Source organism: Triturus cristatus, chromosome 10, assembly GCF_964204655.1.
Source record: "Triturus cristatus chromosome 10, aTriCri1.1, whole genome shotgun sequence".
Lineage (NCBI taxonomy): Eukaryota > Metazoa > Chordata > Amphibia > Caudata > Salamandridae > Triturus > Triturus cristatus.
The window spans coordinates 1,109,397,476-1,109,421,151 of NC_140593.1; the positions used below are offsets into that span (position 1 = coordinate 1,109,397,476).

Sequence of the window (23,676 nt, forward strand, 5' to 3'; positions counted from 1 at the left end):
AAGTAATCTGCAAAGTAATCAAAATATTTACAAACCTGTAACAAAGTCATTTTTGTAAGAAACTGGCTCTATATATATATATATATACTACACCAAAATGAGGTATAGTGTGTATAGAGTCCAGGTAGGCAGAGGTTAAAGTTAGATAGAACCTTACTCTCTAATTGTGGTAGAGTGGTCGAGCAGTAAAGCTGTATCAGAGGACAGTGTTAAGCATCTGATGTACACAGTCAGCAAATGAATTCACACACTCAATAACTGAACTCTAGGCCAATTGTGTATGCATAAAAATATATACTGTTTTATTTTTAGAACCAAACAAGCCTGGCACAGGTAGGTAAGCATTAAATACTTTTCAGTAATAGGTTACTGGATATAGAACAGTTTGAAAATGCAATAGAAATTGTACTTTATTTGATTTACAGGGGATGAAGTAAGCTGCAACACTTAGCAAATACAGTACATTGAAATGAATAGGCATTTTCTTCTTTTTTTGTTACTTTTCTAACTCAGTGCTAGATTCAGCACTGGGACAATTACTGGAAACATGTAAGTAATTACGTTTTGGTTATTCGCATGATTTTTAAAGAATATTTTTAGATTTCAAAATTCCAAACTTAGAAACTTTTTGGAAGAAAATTGTCAATGTTGCCCTATGAAGGGAAAACAGGTTAACAGTTCAAAGGTAAGTAATCGACTGTGGGAGCCAAGGTTCTGAGGTTAGACTCAGGGGTCCCCCAGGGTCCGTGATGCACTGTTGTTGCACCCTCAGCGGCACTAGGGCGGCCGGGTGCAGTGTTGAGGCCCAATGTTAATCAATGGGGGATAGGGGACCTCCGGTTGGTGGCTGCTGGCAAGCAGGCCACTGGGTTGTGGGAGCAAAGCTCCTAGGGTTAAGGTCAGGGCCAATGGGGAAACAAAGTAGCACAAAAGGTGCACCCTCAGCGGCACTGGGGCGGCTCGGTGCAGAGTGCTGTTTCGACGTCAGGCGTCCTGTTTTCTACGGAGAACCTCCGGTTTGAAAAACACTGCAGGCAGGGAGACGAAGGACTTCTGGGTGCGACCACCACTTGGAGAGGTAAGTTGGAAAGTTAAGGGTTGGTTAGGCACCATCTGTTTGAGCACACAAGGCCATGGGGCGTCGGGTGCAGGGGTGCCTTTCGGGGTCGGATCTTCTTACCAGCTCCTGGTCGCGGTTAGGGGGGCCTTCTGGATATAGGCAGCAGGCGTCGGCTTGAGGCAGGTCAGTGATCGCCGGATCTCGGGTCAGGATTGCCGGGGTGACCTCCTCGTGGTGTTTTCCAACTCGAGCTCGGGCCGGGTTTGGCGGGTGCAGAGTGGGCTGGATTTGCGGTCTCTAGCTGGTGCCAGAAGCTGCAGCTTGAACAAATCCGGTGTTCACGGGAGATGCAGTTTTTAGAAGTGAAGGCAGGCAGGCAGGTCCTCCGTGTTTCTTGAGGTTGCTGGCTGCAGGACACACCGGGATTTTGCAGGAGCAGGTTCAAGGAGGAGACAAGCCGGTAGGGCTGGGGCCAAGTAAGTGACCGCCATCCTCTTGTTAGCTCTGCACTGCTCTTCAGTCCTCCTTCTTATCTTCTTTCTTGACTGGATCTGAGGAAGCAAGGTTCAGGGTGACCCTAAATACTAGATTTAGGGCTGTTACAGGTAGGTAAAGGGCAGGGACCAATGGGTCCCTTCCCTGGGGTGGGTACACCCCCTATTCTGCCACTCTCCAGTGGGAGGGGGGCAGGAGCTTGTCCCTGGTTGGCTGGGTCCCCCCATCCTCAAGATGGCGGGGACTCGAGGTTGTGCTTCACCTCACCTCCCCCACTTGAGGGGTGGAGTTGGCAGAGGTGGGCACACCCCTCTTCCTCCCTTGTTTTTCCCGCCGGCTCTCCCGCCCAAAGTGGCGGGTAGAACCAGTGGGGACCAGTTGCTGAAAGCAGCAAATGGTCTGGAGAGGCTCATAAAGGCGGCATGCCTTTGAAGCTTCTCCTTCGTGAACCCTGCCCATCCTGGGGGAGGAGGCTTGGCACCTCGTCCCAGGATGTGCATTGTTTCAGGCCCCCGAGAGCAGCGAGCTCTCCACCCAGGGGTCCAGAAACATGTCTGTTGGTGGCAGCCTACGCAGCTACTCAGTCAGGTCACAGGTCAGGAGTTGGTCGAGTTTCAGGGGGCATCGCTAAGATGCCCTCTGTGGTGCATTTAACATTAAATCCCACACTGGCATCAGTGTGGGTTTAATGTGCTGAGAAGATTGATACCAAACTTCCCAGTCTTCAGTGTAGCCATTATGGTGTTGTGGAGTTCGTGATGACAAACTCCCAGCACCGTATACTCTTAATGGCAGCACTGCCCTTACAGTGCCCAGGAAGGGAATTGGGCACTGTACGGGTACAGGGCTCATGCACCTGTACCCTCACCACTGGCATAGGGCACCCAGCTAGAGGGGTGACTGATGTATGCCAGGGCAGTGGTTTGTGGGCATGTCGACTCTTCACTTTGTTCTGCACCAAGACACGCAGCCTGCAAAGGCAGTGTGAGAGTGTCAGGGTAAAGGACCTCTAAGGGTGGCACAATACGTGCTGCAGCCCTTAGAGGCCTTCTCTGGTCACATTGCCCTGGGTACCTGTGGTACCATTTACCAGGAGCTGACATGTGGCCAGAGATGCCAATTTGGTTTAGGCTTCAATGCAGTTTTAGGGAAGGAACAAAGGCCCTGGGAACCTGATTAGCAGGAGCCCAGGGCACACTCAGTCAAAGAACATCAGCAATTCAGCAAAAAGTGGGGAATACCATGCAAGAAAGAGGACACTTTCTCACAATTTTCATTTAGCTTGCTCGTAGTGTTCAACCTGGCTTGAAAAGTACCATTCACACTTACCTGTGCCAGGTTTGCTTGGTTCTAGAAAATAAATATAACAAAATAATATTTTTTATACAAACAAATTGGTCTGTGTTCAGTCTTTGAGTGTGTGACATTTGCTGCCTGAGTGTGTACAATAAATGCTTAACACTACCCTCTGATAAAGCCTTACTGCTCGCCCACACTACCAAAAATAGAGAGTAAGGTATTATCTACTTTTACCTCTGCCTACCTTTGGGGTTCCACTGCACACTATACCCTACTTTGGTATTGTATAGAGAGCCAGTTTCCTACAGTGATCCAGAGTGTGAAGGATTGGACTACCATCACATGAAGGTCCATGTGAGCCACAACCACCTGGGCATCGTGAGCCTGAGCGGTCTCAGTGCGTCCAGACGAACAAGTTACTTACCTTCGGTAACGATATATCTGTAAGAAACATTAGTTAGTTAGATTCCTTACCTTAGAATATCCCCAGGCGTCAGGCTGGATCCGGAAAGGTTTTCGTCAGCAATATCCTTGCGCGTCGCTAGGCGTCGTCTGCGGCTCCGCGTCCGTCGTCTGGCTGACGTCAGTTCTTGTACATAGCTTTCTGCGCCAGGAACGCAGAGAAATGCAAGAGACTGACACTGGTGCCATAAATCTAGGGCCCTGAAAGGGATGACCTTAACCCTAGATATCAGTCCGCAGAACGGGGAGGATGGGTGGGGCGGTAAGGAATCTAACTAACTAATGCTTCTTAAAGATATATCGTTACCGAAGGTAAGTAACTTGTTCATCTGAAAGAAACACGTTAGTTAGATTCCTTACCTTAGAATAGATACCTCAGCAATACCAACCCTGGTGGTGGGTCTGCGAGCCAAGATTACACCAGGAAGTCCTGGAGAACAGAATGGCCAAAGAAGCCGTCCCTCCGGACTTGGCTGTCCAGGCAGTAATGCTTAGCAAACGTGTGCAGCGAGGCCCACCTAGCTGCCTGACAAATGTCCTGCAGAGGGACTCCCCGACCCAGGGCAGTAGTAGCCGCTGTGGCCCGAGTGGAATGGGCCCTCAGCCCCACAGGAGGTTCCTTCTTAGGCAAGGAATAACAGGCCTTGATGCACAAGACGACCCACCGAGAGATGGTCCGCTTGTGCACTGCCCGCCCCTTCTTAGCGCCCACGTAACCAACGAAGAGTTGGTCGTCCACCCGGAACTGTTTCGTACAGTGCAGATAGGACAGTGTTCGTTTTGGGTCCAGACGGTGGAGCCTCCCTTCCTCTTTCGAGGGATACGGAGGCGAAAAGAAGGTGGGCAATGTAACAGACTGGCCGATGTGAAAGGCAGTTACTACCTTATGAAGAGAGGAAGGACGAGTCCTGAGAACAACCTTGTCCGGATGGACAAAGAGGAAAGGAGGCTTAGAAGAGAGAGCCTGGAGCTCACTCACCCGTCTAGCATAGGTGACGGCAACCAGGAAAGCAGTCTTAAGAGTCAGAAGACAAAGAGGACAAGTATGAAGTGGCTCAAAAGGAGCGCACATCAGATAGGTTAACACCAGGTTCAATCCCACTGAGGCATTACGAAGGGGACAGGAGGAAACATATGAGTAATGCCTTTAAAGAATCTAGCAACAACTGGGGACTTGAAAAGAGAAGGCTGATCAGGAAGCCGTAAGAAAGCAGAAACAGCTGAACGTTTTCCCTTGAGGGTGCACAGAGCAGAGCCCTGCTGGGCCAGGGAAAGAAGAAAGAGGAGAACCTCAGAAAGAGGGTCGGAAAGGGGATCCACAGCCTTTGCTGTGCACCATGCCACAAATTTGTTCCATCTTCAGGCGTATACCGTTTTAGTGGAGGGATGCCTGGCTACCAGAATGACATCACAGGCTTCAGGAGGCAAGTCAAATGGCATCAACTGCCGCCACTCAATCTCCACGCATGGAGGTGGAGGCTGGACAGGTTCGGGTGGAGGACCGTGCCCTGCCGCTGCGACAGAAGGTCCTCCTGAAGAGGCAGTCGAATCGGAGGATCGATTGACAGACTGAGTAGCTTGGGATACCAGTATCTTCGTGCCCAATCCGGAGCCATAATGATGACTTGGGCCCAGTCGCGCCTGATCTTCTTCAGCACTCTGGACAGAAGTGGTATAGGCGGAAAGGCGTACAACAGACCGCAACTCCACTCGCGACGAAAAGCGTCGCCGAGTGAGTGCTGCCTTGGAAATTCCAACGCGCAGAACTGATGACATTGCGCGTTCTCTTCGGTGGCGAATAGATCTAACCAAGGCTCTTCCCACTGCTGAAATAGACCTTGCGCCACCTCCAAGTTCAGACGCCACTCGTGATCCATCATGCACCGGCGGCTGAATTCGTCCGCCCTGGCGTTCAGAGAATCCGCCAGGTGTTGAACCACCAGGGTGATGCCCTGATGTTCCAGCCATGTCCAGAGGCGCAGAGCCTCCTGACAAAGGGTCCACGACCCCACCCCGCCCTGTTTGTTGCAATACCACATGGTGGTGGTGTTGTCCGTGAACACCTGCATTACACTTCCCCGGACAGAGGGAAGGAATGCCTTCAGTGGAAGCCGGATCGCCCGCAGCTCCAATAGGTTGATATGGAGCCGGGACTCCGCCGGAGACCAGAGGCCTCTGATCTCCGCCTCTCCCATGTGGCCCTCCCGTCCCAGGAGGGACGCATCCGTCACCACTACGTGCTCCGGTTGGGGTAGGGAGAGGGATCTGCCACTGACCCAATCACGGTCAGTGAGCCACCACTGCAACTGTCCTCTAAGATCAGGACGCAGTCTGACAGGTTGCCCCGATGCTGGGCCCACTGGAACTTTAGGTCCCACTGCAGAGCCCGCATCCGCCATCTGGCGTGATGTATCAGCAGGAGGCCATCAGACCCAGCAGCCGCAGCACCAACCTGACCGAATGGTGGTATAAAGACTGAAAGATCGGAATCAGAGCCTGAATATCCCGAACCCGTTGTTCCGGAGGATAGACCCGGAACTGCGTCAAGTCCAGAACCGTTCAGATGAAAAGGAGCTTCTGGGAGGGACTCAGATGCAACTTCGCCACATTGATGGAGAACCCCAGCAAATGCAGGAGGTCGGCCGTAGTCTGAAGGTGGGAAACAACTGTCTGGGGCGAGCCCTCCTTCAACAGCCAGTTGTCGAGATAGGGGAAGACTGGAACCACTAACCTCTGCAGATGAGCTGCGACCACTGCCATCACTTTCGTGAACACCCGAGGGTCACTGATGAGGCCGAAGGGGAGCACGGTAAACTAAAAGTGCTCGTGGCCTACCGTGAACCGCAGGTAATGCCGGGAGGACGGGGATGTGGAAATATGCGTCCTGCAAGTCCAACGCTACCATCCTGTCTCCAGGGTCTAGGGCAGCCAGAACCTGAGCTAGGGTGAGCATCTTGAACTTCTCCTTCCGGAGGAAGGTGTTGACGCTCCTGAGGCCCAAGATAGGGCCGTAGGCCCCCTTTGCCCTTCTTGGGACCCAGAAAGTAGTGGGAATAACAACCCCGACCTACTTCTGGGCCAGGAATGCGCTCGATGGCCCCCTTGGCCAAGAGGGCCGTAACTTCCTCCTGCAGAAGTTGCAAGTGATCCCCCGACATGCAGTGGTACTGCGGTGGCATGGCTGGAGGGGTCGCCTTAAAGGAGAGGGAGTATTCCCTTCGGACGATTTGCAGCACCCACCTGTCCGATGTGATGGTACGCCAGTGGAGCAGGTGATGGCGAACTCTGCCTCCCACTGGCGTGGAATGGGCCTGAAAGCTCTGACTAGGAAGGCTTTGAGGCAGATGCTGCTGGGGCAGATGTGGGCTGACCGGCTCTCTGTTCCCCTGCTCCGCCTTGGCGGAATCCACGTTCGCGACCGCGTTGAGGCTGGTTCTGCGGCCTGTGGCTAGGCGGACGTGTGAGGGCGCCCCTACCTTGGCCACGAAAAGGGCGAAAAGCGGAAGCTTGCGGGCACGGGCCGAGAAGCCCAAGGACTTGGCAGTAGCCTTGGAGTCCTTAAAGTGCTCCAGCGCACTATCCGCTTTGTTGCCAAAAAGGCGACGGCCATCGAAGGGCATGTCCATGAGGGTGCTCTGGACAACCCCGGAGGAATTCGTGGACCTCAGCCAGGCGGGGCGACGAATCGCCACCGTGGTCACAATAGCCCTACCTAGCGAGTCCGTTGTGTCAAGCCGACATCGTATCGAGTACCGTGATGCATCCCGCCCCTCGGCAAGAGCTTGGGCGAGCCGTGTCTGGGCCTCCTCCGGACACTGGGTCAGCACGTCCACCACCTTATCCCACAAAGAGTGGGTGTAACGGTCCAAAAGGCACGCGGTGTTGATAGACCGCAACCCCAAACTAAGGGAGGAAAACTGTTTCTTCCCAAACTGTTCCAACCTTTTGGAATTCCGATCCGGAGGAGCGGACGGGAAGGTGGTCTGGGAGGTAAAGGCATGGATAACCAGGCTCTCAGGGGTGGGGTGCACCAACAGAAAGCTGGGGTCGCCCGGTGCGGGGCGGTGGCACCGGGCCACGTTCCGGTCCACAGGAGGGACTGTGGAGGGCTTGGACCAGGTGCCCATCAGAACGTCCGTCAGTACCTCATTGAATTGCAGTAGAGGCTCCGAGGAGCTTACTGGCGGTTGAAGCACTTCAGTGAGGAGTTTAGTCCTCACGGCCACTGCATGGAGCTCCAGATGAAGGGCTTCGGCAGCCCTGCGCAGCAACACACAATAGGTAGCACCCTCCTCCGTACCCACGGAGGGAGGAGAGATGAAGCCAGTGTCAGGGGAGGTGTCACGACCACTGGCATCCCCCAGCTCTTCTGCCCAGTCCTGGCTTAACTGGCACTGCTGTGCCAGAGGGTCCTCAGACCCCTCTCAGTCGTCCCCGTCATCTGACTCCTGGTAGACAGGCTGAAAGGTAGGAGCCGGGCGGAAGATGAATCTGTCATCCATCGGAGCCGCTCCGACGCAAGGCCCGGGACTAAACCTGGGGACGACGTCGTCTGAAGACGGCGCCGGGGCGGCACCAAAGGGGTCGGCGCCGGCAGAGGGGTTGTAAGGTCGACCGGGATCCAGGCCTGGATCCCACGGGGGCCTGCGGCGTCGGGACTGAAGTAGACGACGGCGCCAGTGCCTGAGCCGCCGGCTCGCTAGGCCTCCCAGTCAGACCTGCGGGGCCCGAAGGCGCGCCGGCAGGCCTCGACGGCGGAGCCAGACTCCTAATGGCCACAAGGAAGTCTCGGATCTCTGACAGAGTCGCATCAGGCCCAGGGACCGGAGAGTATGGGGCCGGATGCGACCCCTGCGGCTCTGAAGGAGCCGCGCGGCTAGTGCCACCGAACCCTCAGCTGAGTCGCCCGACTGGCGAGGGGAGTCAGAAGAACGATGTCATCTCTTCGACTTCTTGCTGCGCCTCGACTTACCGGAATGCGAGGACTTCGACCCCGACGAGCGGAGCAGACTGCCGGATCTCGAGCAGCTTGCGGGACCACTCTCGCCTAGCCTTCTAGGTCAAGGCACGACTCGGCATCATGGTCGGCCCCAAGGCAGTAGAGACAACGGCTGTGGTGATCCGTGACCGACATCAGGCAGTGACAGGCGTCGCACGGCTTGAACCCGGGCATCCATACCAGCACCAGGAGTTGAGGTCGACTCGAAATGGGAACCAAAAAAGTTTAGTCAAAAAGTGACTAAAAGGGTATGTTCTTCCCGGATCTGCGCTTACTTGCGCGGAAAAACAGAAGAACTGACGTCAGAGCGCGAGGGCGGCGTTTAAGTACTCCGACGACGTCATCCCGGCGATCATGACGCTGCCGACGGACGCGGTGCCACAGACGACGCCTAGCGACGCAAAAGGGTATTGCTGTCTAAAATCTTTCCGGATCCAGCCTGATGCCTGGTGATATTCTAAGGTAAGGAATCTAACTAACGTGTTTCTTTCAGATACAGGGACCCACACCACCCTGTTTGTTGGTGTAGGGCATGTAAGTCATATTATCCATTAAAGCAAACACAAGGAGATGGACGGAGCATTGGAGCTTTTCACTCACTCACCCCCAGTCACAGATCTGGGTTAAATCCATCATCGTTCTTTAGCTCACTTCGCCACCCCAATTCAGACCCAGCTATATGCAAATCATGCTTCACCCTGTGCCTCATGGGAATAGTTCAGCCCGAGCTGCCAAGCTAGGTCTTCCCTGGAACGGAAACAAGCATCCTGTGACCGGTTTTGGGGTAACACCCCTCCTCAGCCAGGCTAGCATGAATCCAGTGGCAAAGTGAGCAAGGGACCAACGTCTGGGCATACCCTGCCAACTTAGGGCGAACAAAGCAAATACAAGGAGATGATGGACGGAGAGTCTAGGCCAGAGTAGAGGAATTGATTCAACATGTCTTGGCCAACACACACAAAGTCCACACAAAGGTGGCTGGGAAGATACAGAAGACCATTTCAGCTATCTTGCACAAGGAGTGAGAATAACAAGAAAGAAGGAAAGTTGCATTTGTGAAATGAAGGACAATGTTCCCCAAGGTGAATACAGGCCAACAGGACCTTAGGGGGACGTTTTTTTAGATCGCTCAATGAGGAGATTGCACCCCAGTCTCTTAGATACAGTCACTTTCTTGTTCTGGGTGATCTAAACCTTCACGTGGATAAACCTATGGAGTTGGAGGTCTTTTCTTTGACTTAGACTCTCTCAGCTCTTAACCTTGTTCCCTTTGTGTTTCATCCTAGGCACAGGTGGGATCATACCCTTGACCAAGTGGTCTCAAATGTGGAGCTGGAGGTTGATCTGCCTCTACCCCTGGTTTGGTTGGACCACTTTTTACTCAGTTTTAGATGGCCACTCTCTTTGAAAAATGGCCATAAACACGCTAATGGGGTGCAAAGTAAACAGAGCTTCTCACAGAATTTCACAGACAGCTCTGGGGGACAGCCTTGAATCCTCTGCCCCTCTTCTATCAGGTAACCCAGAAGGGGACGCACTTTAGTTAGAAGCTTAGATGAGGCAGAGCGCTCATGAGCTAGCCCCTTTGATGATACGTACGGCTAAGAAAGCTAGGCTCTCGGTCCCCTGGTTCAATGAACTCTAGAAAACTAGTAAAAGAGCCTGTAAGTGTTTGGAAAGGAAGTGCCAGATAAACTATAGTTTGGAGGACAAGCTTGAATATAAGTCGACCTTGAAGGCCTACTATACGAAAGTCAAGAATACTAAAAAAAAAGCTATCTGGAAGATAAAATTGAGGCATACAACAATAAAGGAAGGAGAAATTTGAAATCGTTAAAGTTTTCTCCACCCAGACGCTTATTATCAGGGATCTCCCGCCATCAATAGAATGGACTAACCATTTTGCGGTTTTCTTTCATGGGAAAATCGTGACTATACAGAATTCCTTCTCAATGGTACCTTTAGAAGACCCCTCGGACCACCTGTTAGTCCCAGCTGCTCCACCGGAGAGACCCCCGCTCTCCTGCAAATATCTCTGCTGCCGTAAGAAGTATCCCTGGATATTATTAAGGGTCCTAAGTCTGACTCTCCCGTTGATCCCTGTCCAGAAACACCGTTGGCCTTAGTGGCCACGTCCATAAATCCTGTGGTTAATAAGGTTCTTTCCCGAGGGGCGGGAGGGCGCAGAGGATCTGTAAACCCTAACGCTGTGGTGGCTCCGGGTGCTAAAGGATGGGGTGCGATAATCACATCAATGGTATATAGGTGACTTATGGTGCTACGCGATGACCTGGTTTGTAGGGGGGGGGGGGGGGCAAAACGGCTGTTGGGCGCTGTTCACAAGTCTGGCAATAGATCCATGTTTTTAGGGTTGAGTATAAAGAGAAAAGAAGTCCTGCAATATCCTCCTTTACACTGTGATACACTCACACCGTTCTAACGCCGCCGTACCCCCGGGTTGACGGCAATGGGCTGTGTGCTTAACAATGGACTGCAAAGTACATCCTCCGCGGCCGGCCCGAAGGGTTGTAGGCTGTCAGCTGTGTATTGTGTGAGTATGCAATAAAGGTCTTGTTTAAAAAAAATAAATAAAAAAAAATAAGGTTCTTAATACCTCTCTGTTAGCTGCCCGTATGCCTTCCATTTTGAACAAGCAAAAATCCTTCCGCTACTAAAAAACCTTCAGCGGACCCTAATGTTCCAGCTAACTACAGGCCCATATCTCTACCGCCTGCCATCTCTTAAGTATTGGAAAAATATGTTAAAACAGTCATCTTGGACTAAGTGGAAAAAAATAACCTTTTGCATATCAGTCAGTCAGGCTTCAGGGCTAACCATAGCACAGAAACAGCATTGTTGTAGGTCCCGGAACGCATCAAAGAGAAGTTAGATCGGGGCGGTAGCACTATTCTAGTTTTATTAGACCTGTCGTCGGCCTTTGATACGGTTCCTGGATAGGATTTAGAAGCTTGGAATCAGTGGCTCTGCTTTGAAGTGGTTGGACTCCTTCCTTGAGAACAGAAGTTAGGAAGTTTGGACTCCCCTTTTTGTGGCCACCGTCCCCAGTTTGAAAGTGGGGGTCCCGCAGGGCTCAGTATTGAGCCCCACTCTATCAATATGTATATGTCCCCTCTTGAACCACTAGCAGAAGCATACAGGACTAAAATAATTTCATACACCGACTATACCCAGTTCCTTTTTACCTGTGAAAAGGGGGCAGACTTTGAGGGTGAGAAGTTCAGAATATACCTCTCCAGGTTGTCTCATAGGCTGAGGAGGAATCAATTGAAAGGTAATCCTGAGAAATCGGAGATTATCTTTTCTGGCTTACCTCCCTCGGAAGAGTGAAGACTCTGGTGGCCTGGGGATATGTCACCACCACCCTCTGCTCAAATCACGGTAAAAAATCTGGGGATCTCGATCGATAGCGCTCTCTCGATGAGATCTCAAGTCCAGACGGTATTCGGTATCTGCTTTGGCCTACTGCGAATGTTGAGGAAATTTCTACCCCTGCTATCACCGAATACAAGAAAACAGTGGTCCACGAGCTGGTCATCTCCAGACTGGACTATACGAAATTCTTGTACCTGGGCTTGCCTGAGTATCTTCTCAACCGCTTGCAGGTAGCTCAAAATGCACAAAGAGACTGGTGCCAATGCTTAATCCCAGGACTCATATGTCCCTTACACTGGCTTCCAGTGAAAAAGAGAATTAGATTTAAGGCTCTGGTGCTGATTTTCAAAGCTCTACATGGTAGAGGTGCTTGCTAACTCAGAAAGAGAGTATCTCATCAGTATGCGCCTTCCAGAATTCTAAGGTCTTCCTCGAAAGGCCTGTCCTCGGTTCCTAGGATACGCAGAGCCCGATCTGGAGGAAGATCCTTAAGGTTCCTGTGAGCCCAGGCCTGAAACCTGCTCCCAGTGACCTTGAGATCCTTAACTGACCAGGCTGTCTTTAAGAAACATCTCAAAACCTGGCTTTTCTGCAACTAGGGGTACTATTAGCGCCGGGACACACTTGCTGAGTAGCCGTGCGCTGTATCATTGTGCTCATTCATTTAGTCAAGGTGGCCCGCTTCAGAGTTATAATCAGTGTGATAAACAATGTCACCCTAACAAGGTATGAATTTGCCCCAAACAGCTATCCTAGAGAGCTAAAGTATTCACTATGAGGCAAAGGCCTGTAAGGAGTGACCTCCCTCCATCAGTCGCTGAGCCTTACATCTAGCTCTGACCAGAATGGACGAGTTTTCCCTAAATCCTGTAACACATTCAGAACAGGTGATAGAAGGTGCTGGAGCGGGGTCAACTGTGAATGAAGCTGGTGGTGGAAGTCTGATTAGGGGACGAGTGACCTTCCTGGGGCCCATAGGTGCAAGACCGGTATTTGGAATGGAGCTTAAAAGAGCTAGCATCACCTGGGTGAAGGACACAACTTGAGCCAGGAGTTCAGAACTCCGGTAGTGAAGGGGCTTAATAAACCAGGCTCTGCAGCGAATGTCATATCAAGGGACTGAAGTGACTAAATGGAGCACCCAACACTTGAACGCGAGTGACGCCACGAGGTCGGAGTCCTTCTTGTTATGGATCATGGAAGATTTATCATTTACTTTCTAGGAGGCCCACTTTGAGAACTTACTGATCAATAGCTAACCGAGGACTGGTGTGAGAGCTGGAATGATGCAGCTTCCCACAGTGCTCATCTCCTACCATGAAAAGCTTTTGCTTCCAGCTCCTTTTTGACCCTCGCATACATGCAGCTGCACTTCCTACATGACCTGGATCCTTGCCTTGGGGCGAGAAACGAAATGGTTACTCATCAGTAGGAGCAGTTTTGCAGCCTGAGGATTTCTCTGGATTCACATGCAGTGCATTTATTCCGCCCATGAGTGTAGGCATCATCGACTACCATTTGGTGGTAAGTCCATCACCTGTCAGATGGTGCCCCTGAGGTTCCTGGGCATGGTCGCCATCTTCAGATACATTTTTCTCCTGGTGTCTGTTATCTTTGGAACTTTCCTTGTTTTCAAGTGTTGCTCATCTCGTCTGCTTTTTCCTCCTGGAGGGTGGGTCACTTGTATTCAGAAAACCTTTTCAGGCTGCAAAACTACACCTACTTGTAAGCAACCATTTTGTTTTGCAGCATGAATCTTTTTGTGGATTTACGTGCTGTGCAACTGATTACGTAGTGGTGTTTGGTTCCTTGAGAAGGATGGATTGAAATGTGGATGAGCTGGAAAACCTGTGCTGCTGCACTCTGTCCCATATGTGCTTCCTTGTTTATCTGGATGTCCACACAGTAGTGTTTCATAAAGGTGTGTGAGGATGACCTAGTTAAGCCCATGCAGATGTTGCCAATGGGTATGTATGCTAGGACTGCTACCTGGTTGAATGTGCCCTGGGGTGTGTGTTAGAGAATTTCCTGTCTTTGTGTAGTATGGTTGGATAGTGTCTACTATACATTGTGCGATCGGTCCCTTAGTTACAGGGGTATGTTTGCTTGTTAATTCCACATATCCCTTAGCTGCCCCTCAATTCTGTATTCTCCGACCACATGGGCCTCACCGATGAGGTCCTCCGACGGGTTCTAGAAGACGTCCCTCCCTCGGTTTTTGATTTTTCTTGTGGCTTCTAGTGATTTTTAATCAACACTTTCCCTCTCCTCACTGTACATTTTCCAAGATCTTTCAAAGCTCGTCCAGCGTGCTTCCAGGCCCAAAAGCAGAAAAAAGAATCTGAAGATGGCAACCACGCACAGGAACTGCCAGGGCGCCATCTGACGTCACACAGAGGATGGAGTACCACCAAATGGTGGCAGACAACGCCCACACTCTCAAAAAAGAGAAGAGAGGACGACAAGACAGGATTCCAAACCCACCCACTAGATGGCAGATTAGATGCACAGGATGTGAATCCAGAAAAGGAATTAAGCTGCAAAACAACCGTTAAGTGGGTCACAGATCAACAACTACCTGCTGGCATATCCTAATTTGTGATATTTTTTAGGGTGACAACTCTGTCAGAACTACTTAAAACAATTTTGGGTGAAGAATTCACAAAGCAGAGCAACTCCAGATACATGTCGAAGGGCGTGTAAAAAAATAAATAAAAGAAATGTTGTCAGAGTGATGGAGTGGCACCATATACCACTCTGTGATGGTAGGTCATATGCAAGGCACGCCTCCAGGCACAGTAAAGATATGCAAAGTTTCCAGATCTAGGCTGGCAACTGGAGGAGTTTTGAGAGGCAAGAAACTGCACACAGAAGTTTTCATCAGAAACCATGTTTCCACTTGGATTTGATTAGTCTATTTTCTGTTTAATGTCACTGGGTGCCTATCAGGACCACTAAGTTGTTTTTTAAGAACTGTATATGAGCAGTAATCCAAACACAATTGTGTCCTCAACCACTTTGTAAGTTACATACTTTAGACAGCACCCCAAAAATGATATGCGTTCATCCAAACTTTGCCTTTATCCATACAAAGCAGCAGAACTTTGCTGTAGGAGCGGTTTTTGCCATTTTTGTTTACCCTCAATATCCTCAAGAAACACACCTTAAGGATGAGCGTTACAACTGAAACAGAAGCAGCAGAAAACAGTAAATTTTGTAACAAAAAAGGGGTTGAACGAGAACCTCAATGGAGCACTACTTTAGAGCCATACTCTTTGCGTTTTCTTTCCTTATCCTACTTTTCTCTTTGACCAAGAAAAGTACAACTGGACAGGGTGCAGTTCTCCAAAGAACATCATATGTGGATTAGGTGTGTCCTGGCCCTCATTTTATAACACAATACATTTTAAGACTGAAAACAAATATGGTACACAGTTAGTTAAAGGAGCATTCAACCTGGGCAAGCACAGTCATGCAGAAGACTCATCACAGCTTCCAACAGCTGAACTGAGTTCCATGAAGATTGTAACCAAGGCTATTTCAGAGTGCTGCTGCTTAAAGAGACAATCCTAATGTCACAGAAAGATGAACAATTCTTTCTGTACAAGCTGAGGACAGTTTTCCTCTGAACCACAAAAATGTATTCTCTCTGCCTATCTCCAATAAGCTTCTCCCTAGGTTTATTTAAAGCAGAAAACCTTGTTTTATAGGTCTTCAGTCCAGGTAGGTTCCATCCGGTATCTGGTGTGTCACAACAGTTCAACATACTACCTATATGCGGCCAATTCACACATTATATATGTCACAGTAATCTAAATGAAGGTATACAACGTTCTATGCAACATCTTTATGAAATGACTGCTAAATTTGATCTCCAATACATATTTTAATAGGTATATTGTGAATGTGTCAATGAATATCTTGAATACTCAAAATTACCTGATTGGGAGTTACTGGAGCGCTGATTTTTATCCACTCTTCAACAATCTTTACCACTGCCCGGAAGATCTTGGCATCAGGAGATTTTTCAATAAGAGATGTCAGAATAGTTTGAATGAAAGTCTTTCTCATGTCCATGCTCATGACCACTAGGCGTGTCTTTACCAGCTCCAAACTCAGCATTACCAGTTCACTTGTACCTGCTAATGAGATCCCATAATAACACACATTAGTTTTGGTTTCTGTATGCACCTGTGCAACAACCTATTTTAGATTCCATTATTAAATAGCTTTAGCAATAAAACTTCCACCTGACCAAGGATTTAGTTGATAATTAAGGACAAAATTAGTAGGCTCAAAATTATAGGCATAAATAATGTGTCAAACTGTACATGAACACAACAGACAAAAAGTCACAACCAACAGTCAGGCTACAGAGGCAATATAATTAATGTAGTTAACACCTTAGTTAGACACAATCTTGGTCTTTATTATCACACCACAACTCATTACTCTCTTGCGACTAGATATGGCCTTTTTTAATTTGGTTACTGATATGACACTCACCCATGATGCTAAAAGCCAATGCCATGCATAGGTCTTGTTTTTATGAAAATATTCTTTATCTGTAGCATTAACCTCACATTGACTGGACATTTAAAATCATACCTTTGCTGACATATGAAACTGTTACTTTTTACAATTTTATAGCTTAAGTTGATATGACTTAAGATATTGCGCATATCCTCTTCTGCTTTTAAATGAGAAGTACATGACTACATGGATATCAGGATCATGACACAAACTGTGAGAGCCATTGGAGAGGGCCTGGGGATGACTGTGAAAGGAGGGTGAGTGAGAAAAAGGGAGAGAGAGGTGAGTAAATGTGGATAAGGGGAGAAAAGTGTGACTGAAAAGAGTGAGAGGAGGAAAAAGTGTGTGTTTAAAGTAAAAGCAGTGTGTCAATTGAGTGTGACATACGTTTTAGAGTTGAGTGTGTTTCTATTTTGCCTCACTGGTACTGGTTGGACCTACAGAAAAATATACTTCGCTTCAATAACAATCTTTCTGGTCAATACTCCATCTACCTGATTATGCCTCATCTGTTGAGCATCCTGTAAGAAAGTGGGTTTCTGTTGCAGTAACCCCCCCCTTTTTTGCCTAATAGCTGATGCACTTTTCCTTGTTGTGCCATGGGCTCCTGCCAATCAGGTGCCCAGGGCCTGTGTTCCTTCCCTAAAAACTGCCTTACAGCCAAAACTCAAATTGGCAAACCCTGGCCACATGTCAGCCCCTGGTAAATGGTACCCTAGGTATCCAGGGCCTTGTGACCAGGGAAGGCCTCTAAGGGCTGCAGCACTCATTGTGCCACTCTTAGATGCCCTGTACCCTAACACACACACTGCTCTTGCAGGCTGAGTGGCTGGACACAAGACAAAACAGAGAGTCGACATGGCACACATCCCTGTGTGCCCATGCCCACAACCTACACTGCCCTGGCATACATCAGCCACCCCTCTAGCTGGGTGCCCTATGCCAGTGGTGTGGGCACAGAGGCAGGAGCCCTGTGCCCCTACAGTACCCAGGTCCATTCCTGGGTCCTGTAAGTGCAGTGCTGCCAGCTAAGAGTATATGGTGCTGGGAGCTTGTCAAACACTAACTCCACAGCACCATAATGGCAGCACTGAAGACTGAGAAGTTTGGTATCAAACTGCTCAGCACATTAAATCCACACTGATGCCAGTGTGTGATTTAATGTACAAAGCACCACAGAGGGCATCTTAGAGAGGCCCCCTGAAACCTAAACCTACAATCCACGTCTGTTCTGAGGCTGCCTAGGCTGCCACACAGCAGACATGTTACTGGACCCCTGGGTAGGAGAGCCCGTGCTCTCCTGGGTCTGCAACAATGCACATCCTGGGCGAGGTGCTAAATCTCCTCCCCCAGGATGGGCAGGGGAAAGCTTCAAAGGCATTCCGCCTCTGTGAGCTTCCCCAGGCCACTGCAACCCCCCACTCTGGCGGGAAGCTTGGCCGGAAACCCCAAATAAGGACAGGGGATGTGCCAGCCTGCCAAAACCACCCCTCAGGTGGGGGAGGCGAGGTGAAGCACATCTCCGGGCTCTCGCCATCTTAAAGATGGGGAGCCCTACCCTATCAGGACTAGGCTACTGCCCCCCTCCCACAGGAGAGAGGCAGGATAGGGGGTGTACCCACCCCAGGACAGGGACCCATTGGCCCCTGCCCTTCACCTACCTGTAACGCCCCTAAATCTAGTATTTAGGGGCACCCTGAACCTTCCTTCCCCAGATTCCAGATTTCAAACTACAAAGAAGAGCAAGAAGAAAGAAGACCTGCCCTGCAGCTGCTAAAAAGAGGAAGACACCAACTGCTTTGGCCCCAGCCCTACCAGCCTGTCGACCCTCAAACCTTCGCCTGCTCCAACCCGGAATCTCTTGTGGCCAGCAACCTCACAAGCCCCAGAGGACCTGGCTACCTCTTGGCTCTGAGCCCCTGGGACTTCCATGAGTAGAGGCTCTACTCAAAACCTATCTCTAATCCCTGGCAGCAGCCCGGAACCGCGAACCCAGCACACTCTGCACCAGCCAAGCCTGGCCAGTGCTGGAGTGAACAAAGACCCTGAGGACGACCCCACGGCGACTGTGACCCCGAATCTGGCACCCAAGGACCTCCCTCGACACTCCTGACGAAGCCTGCAGCCTCAGAACAAGGTGCCCCCCAACCGCGATCAACAGAGTGTAAGATTTCCCGACACCAAAAGGCACCCCAGCACGCGGCGCCCCACGGCCCCCTGTGCCCAATCCCGGGGTATCTACCTATCTTCCAACTGCCCAACTTACCTCTCGAAGTGGCGGTGGCACCTGAAGAGTCCTCATCCCCGAGCTTGCAATCTTTTTCTAAACCGGAGATTTCCCATTGAAATCAATTGAGCGCCCGAAGGCTCAAAAGCACTCTGCACCCAGCCGCCCGAGTGGCCCTGGCAGTGAAAACTCTACACCTACCTACTTCCCCACTTGCCCTGAGTAAGTGACCAGAAGCCCAGCTCCCACAGCCGCGTGGCTTGCCAGTCAGCAGCCACCAACCAAGGCCCCCCTATCCCTCATAGGATAACATTGGGCCTAACTCTCTCTGCACCCGGCCACCCTAGAGCCGCTGAGGGTGAACCAACTGTACCTACCTGACCCTGGGGAACCCCTGAGTCTATGCCCAGAACCTCAACTCTGCCAGTCGAGTACTTACCCTTAAACCGCAAACTCTATTTTCCTCATAGGGTAACATTGACTGGCTTTTTCCTGAAATTTCTTCTAAGTGTGGACCTTTCAAATCTTAAAAAATTCACCAAAAATCAGCCGAGTAACGAAAACGAAATTACTCACCTGCTCTTAGGTGAGCTCCCAGTGCTGGATCTTGGTGCCCAGCACTGACTCTGAAAAATACTTACAACTGTACTTATCCTTAACCCAATTTTCTTCCATAGGAAACCATTGACTGTTTTTCTGTGAAATTTCTTCTAAGTGTCGATTTCTGCAATCTTTAAATATTCTTCAAAAATCGTATAATATCTTAAAACGTAATTACTTACCTGTTTTGGATAAAGGTCCCAGTACTGAGTCTAGGCACCCAGTACTGGATTACAAAAGAAACGAGAACATACTGTACCTGTAACCTGAATTTTCTTCCATAGGGAATCATTGACTGTTTTCTTTGAAATATTTTCTAAGTGTCAACTTTTAAAATAGCTAAATATTGTTTAAAAATCATTACAGTAGTTAAGTCAACTTTCATCACTTGATTCGGAGTACTGACCCAGGACTGAATCTAGGATCGAGGCCTGGAATTCCAAAAGTAATCTAAAAAGTAATCTGTTGCAAATAACTTGAATTTACCATTGAGCTCAATGCATAGTTGTGTTTAAAAATAGAGTTGCCTACTGCAACCACTTGTAACTGTTTACAAAAGTCAATTACATCTTGCAAAAGTATTCATATAAAGCATCTCGTTCTGAGAAAGTATATTTTAATTCCAATTGTTGGTTCTAAAATAAAACAAGCATATATTTTTTATATATAAACCATTGGCCTAGAGTTCAGTTATTGAGTGTGTGAGACCATTTGCTGACTGAGTATGTACAACAAATGCTTTACACTGTCCTCTGATACTGCCTTACTGCTCGACCAAGCTACCACTTTAGAGAGTAAGGTTATATCTAACTATAGCCTCTGTCAAACCCTTGGGGACTGTGGACTCTGTACACCCTGTACCTATTTGGGAACAGTATATACAGAGCCACTTTCTCACACATCCCCAGGTGCCAGACTGGATCCGGAAACTTCTCATTGCTCTCCTGAACCAGCAGGAGGCACTATGTCCATCTTAGCCCCACAAAAGACGTCATAGGGAAGATAATGGAGCCATGTAGATCCCACACCTGTGCACCGAAATCAGGTCTCAATCTGGATTTTTCCATGTCATTAGAGGCTGTGATGAGGAAGTGACATTCATTTTGACATGGCTACACAGAAATATAAACTGGAACCATTATAAATGACCTATGACCATCCTTCAGAAAGACGTGGTGGTGGTAGTGAAGAATCTGCACATAGATATTCCCTAGAAGAACAAGTTATTTTTCTGTGGCAGCGCTCTTTCTGGCGAACTCTCTAACTGCAATTTTGTCAACTTTAGAATATCCCCAGGTGAAGACTGGATCTGGAGAACTTAAAAGCAATGCTCCTGTGTGCCGGTGGATGGCATCGCGAGTCTCCACGCTTACTTAGTTTTGCCCCAGAAGTGAGAAGTGACGAACAGAGGCTGCATATAACAGAAAAGCTTCAGGGTGAGGTCAGTTTCTTTCTTAACTTTGTCCGCATCTTCGGATGTGGAATCCAACACTAATCAGCAATACCAGTGAGCAGATTCCTAAATTGGGACCTTCTTGGAATGGAAAGGAGACTATTCCACATGATAGGAAAGATGAAGTGAGGAATCTCCGATTAGATAAATATCCACCAGAAAGCGTGTTACCGAAGGTAAGTAACATATTCTTATGAATAATACTTCTAACTGCAGATTTCTCATCTTTAGCATAGTTAATATAGAACCGGCGTCTCCAAGTAGCGCAGGAGCTATATGGTAGCTCTCCAGCTACCTGCCAGTTCCAGGACGAATCCAAGCCTTCTAGATTGGAGCATTTTGCTTGGTTAAATTAACATATGTATGACAAACCTGTGTATTCCAAGACGAAAATATGTGCATTTTCAGAACTCAAAAGCCGATAATTAGAGAAAAATGGCTGAATTTTCAAAATATTTTCAAAGGTGATTTTGAGTGATAAATCCTGTGCGGAGACTTTTTAATAATATGATTACTTTTGTGCCAGGGACACTGTCGCTGGCATGTATTACCTACATATAGGCATGTATTACCTACGTATAGGCATTCCAAATTGACAAAACCTTTATTACATTACTGCTGGCAAACCTCTGGATGCATTGAGGTGATCACTGCTGGTGAACTTGAATACAGTGGTCACTATTGTAATCTTGTCTGATGTGGTCACTGTCACAGCAGTAATTATAGTAGTAGCTTGCAATGATATTTGTTCAACGGAAGTAGCTCTTATTACACAAAAGGTTGGAGACCCCTGCTATAGAAATACCTCCCAAGGTTGTGGGTCTGTGGAATGACTCCGATCAAAAAGCCAGGACGGTCTAACCCCAGGGGCTTACATGACGGCTCAGTCGGGAAATCCGCTGGCTCCATGGGGTCAGAGGGTGCAACAGAGAGAGAGAGAGGTTGACGAAACAAAGATCACTGTTAGAGCAAAGAGTGCAATTTGTGAGGGGTCAGCTCCGGGGGCTGGAACCTTCAGGAAAACCGGAAGAGGCACTGTGGTGGTAGACAAGAAAAGGATCAAAAGATGAGGCTGGAGGGGAAAACATGAGGGCATCCTGGAGACCTTCCTTGGCAGTAGGAGCTAGAGTGCGGTCCCATTGATTACAAATTGCAAGTCCTGGATCAAGAAAGGCACTGAGACAGGCAGTCGCAGTGGTCTTGCAATATAAATAACATAGCCTTTTGCTTCTAAATAGCCTTCATGTTCTTAAGGCCGTATTTATCTCACAAGATGGTGTCCAAACCACACCTTCTAGGGGTCTGCTTATGGCAGGACTGGCACTGCTTAAATCCAGATTTCCTGGAAAGTGACTATCTGCCGACATTGTACGTGTTTTTAGTTTTACGAACGAAAGTAACCAGGAGAGCACTATGTATCTATGTCGAAGGGCAACGAAAAAGACAATAGGCACTGATGTTGCAGTGCCATGGTTGTATGGTGAATTCATGTTTGGGTGGTGTCAAACATCGATCAGGAGTCAAAGTAAACCTACTAGCACAGGAAAGTGGTTTTGAAATTTCCGGATACTGTCTGGCACTTGGAAGAGATTCATAAGGTTAGGAATCTGCAGGCAGAAGCATCCATCAGAAAAGGGCATGCAGGACAGGATCAGGAAGTGCCTCCGAAACATCATCCTCTGTGCACCCACAATCTCTATTAGGCATGTAAAACGCATTAGAATCGGAGACCAAGAGCTGCTTCACTCAAGCAAATCTCTGAACACTAGCTAGAGGCTCACCACTGGTCCTCAAAGGAGGATCAGAATTTTTGCTCTCATCTAATAATGAATGCAGACTTCGAGGGCTGAAGTGATGACGAAAACTGTTAAATCAAACGGATGGCAGCATAGTAGTCAAAGGCGCCCCCGGAAGCTGTGGTGATGCGCAGGGAACTTGAAGTCAGGTGGAGTTGGTGCTTGAGCTGCACTAATCGCCAAACCCGCAGTCAGGACCACTTTGGCGACTGGCCCAGAGAGATGCAGGATATTCCTGAATATACACAAATATGCCTGTCAAATTCCTCAATCTGGGAGGGGTCTGAAGACGACAAGCATGAGCATGAGATCAACATTGGGGAAACTTGTTGTGACCAGGAGCATTTCTCCATGAAAGAAGAGGACTACTCATCCCTGTGGAGTTTTTGTGTATTTGCTTTTTATTTTTACGAAAGGAAAACTGAGGGGGATCGATACTTGTTGGGAGACTTACCTGTAGGACAGGAGAGGGACTTTTTTCGAGAGTCCTATGGGTCCATGTCACAAATAGCTTATCCCAGCTGACACTGGGTACCTGGAGAAGTAAGGGCCCAAGCTAAAAGCCCTCTATGAGGCCACAGACACCATATGCAGATGTTGTCAGGAACAGATAAACAGATCTTTCAAAATATTCAACAGGGATTAAACCCAGTGGCATTAAGAGATGACATTTATCCTAGAACCTGATGAACTACTGAGGATGTTTTCGGTAGACACAATAGAAGAACTCTAGACTTGCATGAATAAGATGCAGAAAAACAGGAACTAATGGCACAATATATAATCTAATGTTGTCACATTGTTTTAATTTGCAAGAGACCAATTGATAGCATCACTCTCCTTGTGACTGTTAATTTTTTTTAGCTTTTGTTAAAAGTAAGTGGCCAAGAGGCGGTGCAATTTTTGGTTTTTGTTTTATTTTGTTTTTACTGACTGTGCATGCATGTTTTAATTAACCAACTAAGAATCAAAAAATCAAGTTAACAAAAAGAATATCTGCACCGAGTTCCCTCCAACTGTCAATCGAAAAAGAACATTACAATTTACCAGAGCTGTTTCTGTCATAAATGGGGTACTATGAATCAGGATGTTATTCGAGGCTTAATCATAGCTAGATGTTGGCAAACATGAATACTTTCGCCCATAAGGGAAAATTGCACATTAGAGGATAGTTGACCAAGAACAAACACGGGTTGCATTAACAGCTGAAACAACACTAGGACTTAAGTTAAAGGAGAATATCATCTTCAAAAGGGAATGGTATTTTTAAAGGCTGACAGGCCCGATTCAGCCTTTCAACAATCACAAGGGCTAAAAGTCTGGATGCAGCATTAAAAAGGGATTAGTAGTCCAAACCTT

The 23,676-nt window shown here is 48.5% G+C and overlaps 1 protein-coding gene across 3 annotated transcripts in view; it reads right to left on the minus strand.

Annotated features, from left to right (window-relative positions):
* Positions 1–23,676, minus strand: part of TRRAP (transformation/transcription domain associated protein) — a 1,075,110-nt gene that overhangs the window by 308,284 nt on the left and 743,150 nt on the right. For all 3 annotated transcript variants that reach the window (XM_085629333.1, XM_085629332.1, XM_085629331.1), the window contains one exon: positions 15,648–15,850. In XM_085629333.1, the coding sequence (XP_085485459.1) occupies positions 15,648–15,850 (203 nt within the window). The remainder of the gene's footprint in view (positions 1–15,647; positions 15,851–23,676) is intronic.